General features: G+C 40.9%; 2 protein-coding genes across 5 annotated transcripts in view; one reads left to right on the top strand and one right to left on the bottom strand.

The window, feature by feature from the left end:
* The window catches only part of pan2 (poly(A) specific ribonuclease subunit PAN2), a 67719-nt gene extending 65376 nt beyond the window's left edge, over positions 1-2343 (bottom strand). For 2 of the 4 annotated variants that reach the window (XM_041180328.1, XM_041180330.1), the window contains exons 1-2: positions 2205-2343; positions 574-622 (exon numbers count right to left, since the gene is read on the bottom strand). Coding sequence is in view for 1 of the 4 variants with exons in the window: in XM_041180334.1 (XP_041036268.1) it covers positions 2205-2224 (20 nt within the window). In the remaining 3 variants the exon portion in view is untranslated. The remainder of the gene's footprint in view (positions 1-573; positions 623-2204) is intronic. The other 2 variants (XM_041180329.1, XM_041180334.1) reach the window with 1 other exon arrangement.
* A 94-nt stretch (positions 2344-2437) lies between these two features.
* Positions 2438-12357, top strand: part of LOC121273309 (interleukin-23 subunit alpha-like) — a 28014-nt gene continuing 18094 nt past the window's right edge. The window contains exon 1 of the mRNA XM_041180422.1: positions 2438-2538. Within this exon, the coding sequence (XP_041036356.1) occupies positions 2530-2538 (9 nt within the window). The 5' untranslated portion in view covers positions 2438-2529. The remainder of the gene's footprint in view (positions 2539-12357) is intronic.

Raw genomic sequence — 12357 nt, 5'->3', positions numbered from 1 at the left:
AAAAAAGAGGCAGATAGGAAAAAAGGAAATTCCAATCCAGGCAGCAGTTATTTAGACTGGTATTAACTAGGATATCATGCAATAACAAAAATCACTCCCAATTTTTCAATCAACAATATCCTGCACCCCACAAAATTCCATCGCTAAGAAATTCTGTTACTGCATTATAAACACACCATGCAAAGGGTACACTATTCCATTCACAACTCTGCCAAGCAGCCGGAGACACTTTTTATATAAAAAGTCTCTTATATGAATGCAATTGGTTGCTACACTGTAATGTGCGGCAAAACAAAATTCAGTTACAATGCATAAATTGCAATGCAGAACATGGAAGTCTGAAGTCCACCATGAAAAATACTTGGGTTAAAATTAAAATAAAACCACAAAACTCCTTCCAAACTCCAGCAATGTATTACATAAGATAACAGGACAACGCTTCAAGAAATGACATACAAAAAAAGCATTCAGCCAAACTTTAATTTAATTCGAGCCCACAACAACCTGCCTTCTTGTAACATCTCCAGCATTTTCCAATTATGAAACTAAATACGACATCTGGTTTACACTTACCATTGATTTCCAAAGTCCAATCTTCCATTTATTTACAAAAACATTAAAGCTACAAATGATGAAGAGAGAAAATGGTGGGGAATAAAAATCACTTCAAATTATTGCCCATTTCTAATTACAGCAATCATATCTAAACCATTTTGGAGAAAACACTTTTATAACCTGAATACTGGGGATGTTTCTCCAATATTATAGGAAAACATAAATTCTATAACTTCTCTTCCAAAAGGCATTGATCCCTTGCAGGGTTCCCAATGCTTCCTGATCCAAGTGAGTACAGTGCATTTGGGATGGTAAATGTTGGCAAGCAATTCAACCCTGCAGGGCATCACAACCTATTGTCTACAACATGCATGCTTCCAATTGCTATTACTGGATAGTGAGCAGCAGTGGAATCTGAACCAATTTTCCCCCTTTTTAACCTAGTAGTAGAGGAGCAAATTGCTGCATCTCTTCTACTGTAGTCTGAAATCTGCTGACCAACATCAATTTGCCTGATCTGTTGTTTTGCTACTCACTGGATACACTAAGAGCTAAATTTATACTTTATTTTAAAGCTAAGACATAGCAATAAAATAAGTAGATCCATTAAAAAGTTCTGGGAAATGAATTGTCCCAGGTCCAAAGTGAAGGGTCTCAGGTCTGTTTCAATGCAATAGATGGGCGATCAACAACTTAAAAGTTGCCAGTAATTCAAGTCTCATGGCAGAACATAAAAATGACTGGAATGGTAATATTACACTGATGAAGGCGGGGCAGTCCATTCTTTCCTAAAATACCTTTAACCAAGATTATGACTAAAACAAATGGTAAGAACTCACTGCCATCCCAATGCACCTGCCAATCTGTTTAGATGAGATTACTAACATTTTCATCAATACTGTAATGCAGGGATTGGGTAAAGAAGAAAGATTATACAAAACCCCAAAGCTAAAATCCTCTCCACCTGAAACATTCGAATGTCACACAAAACTTTACAACAGGAAATCAAAATGACCTTCTAAGTCAAGGACAAATTCTAAGGGAAAGGAAGGTCGTGAATTAAGTGAAATATCTCCTTATCCAGAACTCCCAAACATGCCTTATCTTTGAACTCAAAGCAATCAAGAGTTCCTGGTGTTATGATGTATGAATGAATCATATAATTCATGGTGTAGTATTAGGAAGATGAGACCTAAAGTGGCTAAATAATGTGGGCAGCAAATCAGGCTAATTTGTGCATTTGCTAAGAGTGGGCTCCCGAGCGGCACGACAAACGGTAACTTAGTTCAGCTCACGAGACAAGCAAATGAAAACTTTTCACTGATCCCCAATATTTTTATTAAACCTTCCAGCCATTCACTTCACATAGAACTGGTACAGGTGGAAGGAGGTCCCCTCCGCGATAGTTGATTTAGTTTGCTGTAAATCCTGCGTTGTTTTCCATTAATTGTTTTAACTTTTAATCTCAAACAACCGTCGTCAGGCTGTCATTTCAACAATATACAGCAGCCATCAGACGGTGGCTAAGGCAGAGGTTCGAGGGAAAATGTCAGCCAGGCCCAGCCAACATCTCTGAGCACCCTTTCCGGTTGCTTTTTATTAAATTCTCGTTCCGCCGCCCGCTAATTGCGCATTAATATTAAACCTACCAGCGCTTCCTCTTTACCATTTATCGTATCGCATTGAACACAAATAAAAATATAAACAACTACCACTAACACAAAGCTCACAACAGCTTCAAAACCAAACCTACTACCCACAACCCACTGCCACAGCAATTAGGCTGATTGACAGGCGTTCACCCAATCAAAGGCTCTCAAATCTTGTTGGTACATTTTAGCACAGTTACATGTGGAGGCGGGATTTTAAAATTGGGTAGTGTACGGATGCTGCTTGGAGAAAGATGCTGGTCTCGCAATCAAAATTAAAAATCGAAATCAGCTTGGAGGAGGATGAAGAGGAGAGGAAAAGAAAATGAAAGGGGTAAGAGAAGGTCGGGGAATCTTAATGCAAATTCTTAGAATTAACATGCGACTCATGTTTGGTGAATCTCGGTTTTGAGGTACGTTGATGGGAAAGTTTATTTATTTCAGGTTCCCCATCCCCAGTATTGTCCTGTTCTTCCTGAAGGCAGTGGTTCATGGTGGGTTATTACAAATCTCCAGGATTGTTTTGAAATCTCCAGGAATTAACAGTGAATCTTCTGATTACTACTTTCAGGAGAAAAATCATAGTTTTTTAAAATTTCCTTGAACACTTTCATTTACTGTATTAGTTGTAAGTGTTAGGTGGATGGAAAGGTTTTTGGACTGGAGCAGTTACTTGGAAGCAGAGATAAAAACAAAAAAACTGCGGATGCTGGAAATCCAAAACAAAAACAGAATTACCTGGAAAAACTCAGCAGGTCTGGCAGCATCGGCGGAGAAGAAAAGAGTTGACGTTTCGAGTCCTCATGACCCTTCGACAGAACGGGAAGCAGGACTCTTGTGATGAAACCTGCAGCAATATGTCCAACCAAAGTTGGCAATAAGTATTTTAAACTTGGTTGTTGTTTTGCAAAGTTGGATTTTTACAAAAGGTTATGCATATGTGTAAAGCAATCCAACGTACAAGTGTAAAACCAGCACACACAAAATGGCATAAAACAGGGTATCAGGTGGATAAATGAACCAGTCAGTTCATGATTGCGTATAGACTATTTCACAACTGTATACATGTTTCTTCAAACGCCAAATCTCGTTTTGAACTAAAATAAAAGCAAAATATTGCGGATGCCGGAAATCTGAAATAAAAACAGAAAATGCTGGAAAAACTCAGCAGGTCTGACAACATCTGTGGAGAAAAACAGAGTTAACGTTTCGAGTCTGTATGACCCTTCTTCAGAGCTAAAGAGAAGTAGAAAGGTGATGGAATTTATACTATTTAAGAGGGGGTGAAGCATGGGGAGCAAAATAGGTCAGGAATAGGTGACAGCTAAGGAGAAATTGACAAAGATGTCATGGACACAAGACAAAAGGAGTGTTAATGGTAGTGGTAGAGTTTTGAGTTTTAAGTTCAAAACTCGTTTTGAACTGAGCAACCTGTCAACCTAGAAAGCTAACAAAAGTTGACTCAGCCCCCAAAAAGCTGCAAACTCAAGAACAGCCCAGATTATAAACATATAACAAAAGCAAGTCATTGCATGTAATTTAAGATGGTGTAGACATTCCTTTACTTGTGGAGAAAAAGAAAATGTAAATTAAAAATAACCTAGGCTGACACTTTGCTGCAGTATTGAAGATGCCGTCTTTTAGATGAGTGTTACGTCAAGGCCCCAACCGCCCTCTCGGGTGCACTATGTCAAGACAAGCAGGGGAGTTCTCCCAGTGTCCTGAGCAATATTTATAACTCAATCAGCATCACTAAAACAGATTGTCTGGTCATTATCTCATTGCTGTTTGTGGGAGCTTGCTGTGCACAAATTGGCTGCAGAATTTCCTACTTTACCATAGTGGCGACACTACAAAAAGTATTTAATTGGCTGTAAAGCACTTTGGAATGCCCTGAAGTTGTGTCAGGTTAATTATAAATGAACGTTTTAAGGACATGAAAACCTGAAGGGGAATTTAAAATGTTGAAGGCACAAAATAGGTTCTGCATTTCTGGGGCTCTGAAATGCACCCCTGAGAAATGAGTTTTAAAGATGATGCACTCTGGTTCATTTTAAGTAATTTAAACTTCTCATTTTTAATGGATTTAATTCACTTGCCTCCAGTAAGATTGCCCAGAGGTGGTAACGGGTTAGCCACCGACTGGATGCCCTAATCTGCAAATTTGCCTCTGTGGAATTGGGAAGATTCTGCCCACTGTATCCTATCCAACTCCCCACGCTTTCACTTTCATTTCAGGTATCACTCTTGTCTCAGTGGGTAGCACTCTCGCCTCTGAGTCAGAAGGTTGTTGGTTTAAGTCCCACTCCTGAAATTGCACACATAATCCAGACTGACAGTCGAGTGCCATACCAAGGGAGTGTTGTACTTTGTGAGGTGCTGTTTTTGGATATGATGTTGAACTGATGCCCTGTTTTCTCTCTAAGGTGGACGTAAAAGATCCAACAGCATTAGTCAAAGAGGAGCAGGCGCTTTATCCTGGCCAACATTTCTCCCCAGCCAGCACCACAAAAAACAGATTATCTGATAATTTATCACATTTGTTTTTGGAATCTTGCCATGTGCAAAATGGCTGCAGTGTTTGTCCAAATTTTAACAGTGATTACATTTCAGAAGAACTTCATTAACTATGCAAGCTTTGTATGCCCTGAGGTTGTGAAAGGTGCAATATAAGTTTATACCCTTTCCTCCTCCAACTTTCCAAGTTCATACTGGCACTCTTCCATCTCTAACCCAGTTCTAAAGTACTTTTCCCCCCATCTCAGCCAACTCAAGTTGGCAGTACTTTAACCCATATGAGCTGGCACACTTCATTTTCCCCTATTCAAGCTGGCAATTTCCCACAATCTAAGTTCATGCTGCCGCTCTTTCCCACCCCCCACCTCCGCCAGTTCAAACTGGTGCTGTCCTTCATATTCTATATTCAAAGTGCTACCCACAACTTCTTCCCTACCCCCAAGTCACCACTCCCAGCATTTTTCTCCCTCCTTACTCTTTGATTTTTCTTCATTCCTGGGATGTGGATGTTGCTGGCATCCCTAGTTGCGCTTGAGGAGGTGATGAACCTGCTTGAATGCATGAGGTGAAGGTGCTGTTATATCAGAAGTTCCAATATTTTAGCCCACTGATGACGAAGAAACAACCAATATGTGTCCAATTCAAGGTGTGTGTGACACTTGGAGGGAAGTTGCACAGTGTTCTTATTCATCTGCTGGATAATGAACAAGACTCAGCACCCTGTGTAATCTTGCACTCTTTAGCCTTAGGGAATTGATACCAATTGTAGGGATGCCCCTTTGAGGCTAGAATCTGTAATTGCTGTGGATTCTTGATATGAACAAACCTGGAATCCTCCTGGTCAGTATGGCTCAATTCCGCAGTAGATTGAGGATTTACCAACTGAGGCATCGGAAGGGCTAAATTTGTGTGGAGTTTTGTTGAAGTACTTTGCTGTTATTATATTCACCAGCCATAGAAACATTATTAGACATTAATGGGGTATGGCAGTGTAGTGGTTAAGGTATTGAACTAGCAATGCAAAGATCATATCATGTCAGGTTATAAAGTTGACTTCAATAAACCTGGTCATTTGTGGGCTGGCATGACCATGAAAGTGCCAGGAAAACCTTTATATTCTTCAGAGAAGGAAACCTGCCATCCTTACCTGGTCTGGGCTACATATGGTTCCAATCCCACACTACATGGTTGGCTGTCAATATGGCAACCAGGGGGAAGCAATAAATTTGGCCTTGCCAGCATCACCATGTGCCAAGAACTTATAAATAAACATTATTGCTATGGAATGGGCTGATTATTATCACTCATAGTATTGATCTTGGAGACATTAGGTGATCTGTGAAATGCATTACACATGTTAGGTTTCATATCTGCTCCTGAAATCCAGTTTGTTAGAAGTAAACATTCCATAAGTCAAGCCTCACCAATGGGGGAAAAAGAGAGACAGGCCCAACAGAAGGTAAACTTCCCCTCCCAATGTGGATATGTAAAACACAATAAAATAACATTGACTAGATTTAGTGGGATTTCCAGTGAGTATTTTAGATTAAAAGAAACAAGAATGGCACTTTACTCCAGGTGTATCCCCTCTCTGGTTAGACAACAGTGTATATATAAGAGCTCAAACTCTGTTCCCTAGCTACCAACTCCATTCCCTCTCCCTAGCAACAGTCTAAGATTAAGCCAATCTATTTGCAACCTTGGTGTCACATTTAACCTCATATTCACGCCATTACTAAGACGGCCCTTAATGTGCCCAACTTCACACCTTTCTCAGTGTATCTGCAGCTGAAACCCTCAACCATTCCTTTGTTACCTCTAGGCTTGGCTATGCCAATGCACTCTTGGCTGGTCTCCCACATTCTACCCTCTGTAAATTTCAGCTCATCCAAAATTCCGTTGTCTGTATCTTAATTTGCACCAAGTCCTGTTTACCTATCACTCCATGCTCACTGAACTACATTGGTTCCCGGTCAAACAACATCTTGATTTTAAAATTCTCGTTCTTGTTTTCAAATCCCATTGTGTCCTCATCCCTCCCTATCTCTGTAATCTCTTCCAGCCCCACAACCCTCCAAGATATCTGTACTCCTCTAATTCTGGCCTCTAGCATCCCTGATTTTAATCGCTGCACCATTATAGAATCACAGAATCACACAGTGCAGAAGAGGCCCTTTGGCCCATCGAGTCTGCACTAACACGTGAGAAACACATTAGTGGCTACACTTTCAGTTGCCTAAACCTTAAACTCTGGAATACCCTCGCTACATCTCTCCACCTCTCTACTTCGCTTTCCTCTCTTAAGACACTCCTCAAAACCTACCTCTTTGCCAAGCTTTTGATCATCTGACCTAATATCTCCTTATGTGACTCGGTGTCATATTTTGTTTTGTAATGTTCCTGTGAGGTACCTTGGGATGTTTTATTACATTAAAGGCACTATATAAATATAAGTTGTTGTTGTATATGCACACTTCTGTAACATGAGATGCATATTACTAGGAAATCAGAGGCAGAGAGCCAGAGAGCTGCAGAATGGTTTTGAAATGGCTTTTATAGCACTTATTTATAAATACAACTTGAATATAGGGAAGGCTAATTTCTTCCAAATTCATTTGATTTTCATTGGAAAAAGTGAATCTGCTGCAGCCTGTCCTACTCAGCATATAACTACAAGTGTGTGGTAATCCAGGAGTTCCAGGGTGGTGAAGTCAGTCAGTAAAGCCTCTAGTGGTTTTTTTATGATTCAATGCAAGCTGGAGAGGAACTTCAGAAATTTTTAGTGAAGGAAGTTCACTGAGTCAGGCTGCGTAATGGGACAAAAGTGTCATCAAGTCAGGACCTGGAAGGCTGAAGTATAAGCACTCTTGGAATCTGACCTGAACAGATTAGGGGTTCGAGCAGTTGTCAGAATAAATTCCAATGGAGGAATGACATAATGCTTTGTAGAGTGGCATATGGCATTATATCAGTCCAGGACAGGTACTGTAAACAGTGAAAGCAAAACTGAAAAGCAACTCATACCTTGATACATGCTTCCTCTAAAAGCACATGCATGCAGGCAGACATTGGGCTCAGAAACCATCATCTATGTAAACCATCGCTTAATCATCCAACATATAACTCAACCTTTATTTCCCTCACATTCTAAAAGTATAGGACCAGTTGAGACCCAGAATTTCCTTGTTGGACTAAGAGAACCATTCCCGCTCCTTCTAACTCCATAAAGCAAAGTTTAACACTTACAGGGCCTTGTCTTCCTGCAGGCCAGGTCTCACCGGGCACCCCGATCAATAGACAAATAAAATGTTGTCAGGGTCCTATGGACCCAAGTTTGGGAGTACTGATGAGGCTCAAGTGTGAGTCTGCCCAAAAAACAAGGCTCACTTAAAGGTGGTGGTAGACGGGAACAGTACAGTGAGTTTTCAGAGGCTATCATAACTATAAGCTACCTTATTATCATCGGGGCGGGTGGGTTAAAATCGCCCCATTAATTTTAGTTAACACAGCAGAATGATTCACAATAAACATGCATAAATAATAATAGAGAACAATGTGGTAGAACTCTGGTGAACTGCACTGCAGAATGGCAGGACATATATTTGTGCCAAAGATAATTGCAGGTGTGGTGAATTCCTGATCTCAGCCTGGTCATTAGTTGGAAGCAATGAGTTGAGACCAGGAATGATTGCACAGGAAGGGGGAAAAATCAGGGGGAGAATCACTGGTGAAATGATAATACTTGTATTTATAGAGCTGCAGGCATCAAAATATCTCATTATTTGAAGCTCAATGACTGGTATGTGAGCAAATGTAACAGACACTCTGCGCTTGAAATATCCCTCAAACAGCAATGATAAATTGGCAGGAACTTAATTAATATAATCAAATCTATGTCAAATCTTTTTTGGCGAAGGATTTTTTTTCTTCATCCAGGAATTCCTATGTTGCTCTGCCTCACTGTGATGGAAAAACCGACTACTGTACCACTCAACGTCAAGGTACATATATGATTGGCTGGGTGGTTAACAGTGAGGCTGAGTGTCTTGGGCTACAGGAACATATAGACGGGACGGTCAAATGGGCAGATAAGTGGCAGATGGAATTTAACCCTGGAAAGTGTGAGGTGATACACTTTGGAAGGAGTAATTTGACAAGGAAGTATTCAACGAACAGCATGACACTAGGAAGTTGTGAGGAATAAAGGGACCTTGGCGTGTGTGTCCATAGATCTCTGAAGGTGGAGGGGCATGTTAGTTGGGTGGTGAAAAAGGCTTATGGGACACTTGCCTTTATCAATTGAGGCATAGATTACAAAAGTAGGGAGGTCATGTTGGTGTTGTATAGAACCTTGGTGAGGCCACAGCGGGAGTAATGTGTGCAGTTCTGGTCGCCACATTATAGGAAGGATGTGATTGCACTGGAGGGGGTGCAGAGGAGATTCACCAGGATGTTGCCTGGGCTGAAACATTTAAGTTATGAAGAGAGGTTGGATAGACTTGGGTTGTTTTCGTTGGAGCAGAGAAGACTGAGGGGCGACCTGATCGAGGTGTACAAGATTATGAGGGGCATGGACAGGGTGGATAGGGAGCAGCTGTTCCCCTTAGTTGAAGGGTCAGTCACAAGGGGACATAAGTTCAAGGTGAGCGCCAGGAGGTTTAGGGGGGATGTGAGGAAAAACTTTTTTACCCAGAGGGTGGTGACGGTCTGGAATGCACTGCCTGGGAGGGTGGTGGAGGCGGGTTGCCTCACATCCTTTAAAAAGTGCCTGGATGAGCACTTGGCACGTCATAACATTCAAGGCTATGAGCCAGGTGCTGGTAAATGGGATTAGGTAGGTAGGTAAGGTGTTTCTCACGTGTCGGTGCAGACTCAATGGACCGAAGGGCCTCTTCTGCACTGTGTGATTCTGTGATTATGTGGTACCTATAGAATTGTGCCTCAGTAATGTTTTCAGAGGAGAGGAATTTTGTGAGGGAAAAATGAAATAAATCCTTCCAGGGAATGTAAAGAAAGAGCTGATTGTGTGGTATAATTTTATTTTCTGATCATTTCTCCTGGAAGTGCTTATCCAAAGCACCAGCACACTTCACAACCTCACCAAACAGCACATTCTTCACTTCTCAGTCCGAGGTGTAACATCAATAGACTGGTGATGGGGGAGGAATTATATTGTGCAAACTTGACCCTGTCCTCATCTGACATCTACATTCACACATTTTCCAGGAGGTAGTCATTGGACAGGAGTCAGGAGAAGAACCCTGCCTGGTTTTTACCATCCCTAGGTCAGGATCATAAAGTCAGGCATGGTTTCACAATAAGGAACAGTAAATCAAAGTCAGTGGTGAAACTTGTTTTGCTCACTGGTGAAGGTAGCAGCGACCACAATATATTTGAATTTTATGTCCAGTTTGAAAGGGAGAAGAGTGGGTCTAAGACTAGTATATTAAACTTAAATAGGGCAACTATTTGGACATAAAAGCTGAGCTAGTTGAAGTGAACTAGGATACTAGGCTAAGGGATAGATCTATAGAGAAGCAGTGGCAGACATTTCATGGGATATTTCAGAATCCTCAGAATAAGTATATTCCTACTATAAAGAAAAATTCTGAGGACCCACCATCTATGGTTAACTGAAGCATCAAACTTAAGGAAAAAGCATATAACTGCGCAAAGATGAGTGGCAGGTCAGATGATTGGTCAGAATATAAAGAACGGCAGAGAATGACTAAAAGTTTAATCAGGAGAAATAAATTAGAGTATGAGAGGAAGCTAGCTCAAAATGTAAAAACAGATAGCAAGAGTTTCTACACGTATTTAAAAAGGAAAAGAGTAAGTAAAGTGAGTGTTTGTCTTCCAGAGAGTGACAGTGGGGATTTAATAGTAGATAAGAAGGATATGGCAGATGAAATGAACAAATATTTTGCTTCTGTCTTCACTATAGGGGATACAAAAAAAACATTCCAGTAATAGCTATAAATCAGGAGGTGGAAGGGAGAGGGGAACTTGGTGAAATTACAATTACTAAGGAAGCAGTACTGAGCAAACTGATAGAGCTGTGGGCTGACAAGTCTCTGGGTGCTGATGGACTTCATCCCAGGGTCTTAAAAGAGGTGGCTAATGAGGTAGTAGATGCGTTGGTGTTAATTTTCCAAAAATCACTAGATTCTGGAAAGGTTCCATCAGGCTGGAAAGTAACAAATATAACCCCTCTATTCAAGAAGGGAGGGAGGGAGGCAGAAAACAGGAAACTATAGGCCAGTTAGCTTGACATCTGTCATGGGGAAGGTGTTAGAATCGATCATTAAGGAGGTTATAGCTGGGTGCTTAGAAAAACTCAAGATAATCAGGAAGAGTCAGCATGATTTTGTGAAAGGGAAATCATGTTTAACCAATTTATCGGAGTTCCTTGCTGTGGATAAAGGGGAGCCTGTAAACGTGCTGTACTTGGGTTTCCAGAAGGCATTCAAGGATAATGTGCCACATCAAAGGTTATTGTGGAAAATAAAAGATCATGGTGTAGGGGAGCATGGAAAGAAGATTGGCTGGCTGGCAGAAAACAGAGAGTATGCATAAATGGATCTTTGTCTGATTGGCAGGATGTGACGAGTGGAGTCCCACAGCTCTTTTCAAAGTATATCAATGACCTAGATGAGGGGAGTGAAGGCATGGTAACTAAATTTTCAGATGACACAAGGATAGGTAGGAAAGTATGTTGTGAAGAGGCCAACAAGGTTGCAGATGGATATAGATAGGTTGAGTGAGTGGACAAAAATCTGGCAGATGGAGTACAATGTAGGAAAATGTGAAGTTGTTCATTTTGGCAGGAAAAAGAAAACAGAGTATTACTGAAACGGAGAACGGCTGCAGAATTCTGAGGTGCAGAAGGATCTAGTGTTCTAGCACATGAGTCACAAAAAGTTAGTAAGCAGGTACAGCAAATAATTAAGAAGGCTATTGGAATGCTATCCTTTATCACGAGAGGATTGAAGATAAAAGTAAGGATGTTATGCTTCAGTTATACAAGACATTGGTGAGACCACATCTCGAATACTGTGTGCAGTTTTGGTCTCTTTATTTAAGGAAGGATGTAAATGCGTTGGGCTTGAGTTTAGAAGAGTGAGGGGTGACTTGATTGAAGTATATAAGATCCTGAACGGCCTTGACAAGGTGGATGTGGAAAGGATATTTCCTCTTGTGGGTGAGTCCAGAACTAGAGGGGGACTGTTTTAAAATTAGGGATTGTCCTTTTAGGACAGAGATGAGGAGAAATTTTTTATCTCAGAAGGTTATGCGACTTTGGAATTCTCTGCCTCCAAAGGCGGTCGAGACGGGGTCATTGAATATTTTTGAGGCAGAGGAGATCAATTCTTGTTAGGCAAGGAAATCAAAGGTTTTCAGAAGTAGATGGAAATGTGGAATTCAAAACACAAGCTGATCAGCCATGATCTTATTGAATGGCGGAGAAGGCTTGAGGGGCCGAATAGCCTACTTCTGCTCCTACTTCATATGTTCGTATGTTTATTTTGTAACTTTGTGCTCCAGGTATGTGTTAAATATCCCATGCCACTATTTAAAGAAAAGCAGTAATATGGTCAGCATTCATCCCTCAGCCAACATTCCCTCCAAAAGCAGA

This window comes from Carcharodon carcharias, chromosome X (assembly GCF_017639515.1).
Source record: "Carcharodon carcharias isolate sCarCar2 chromosome X, sCarCar2.pri, whole genome shotgun sequence".
Classification (NCBI taxonomy): Eukaryota; Metazoa; Chordata; class Chondrichthyes; order Lamniformes; family Lamnidae; genus Carcharodon; species Carcharodon carcharias.
The sequence above is the reverse complement of the archived record's forward strand: the minus strand, read 5'-3'. Positions and strand labels throughout refer to the sequence as shown.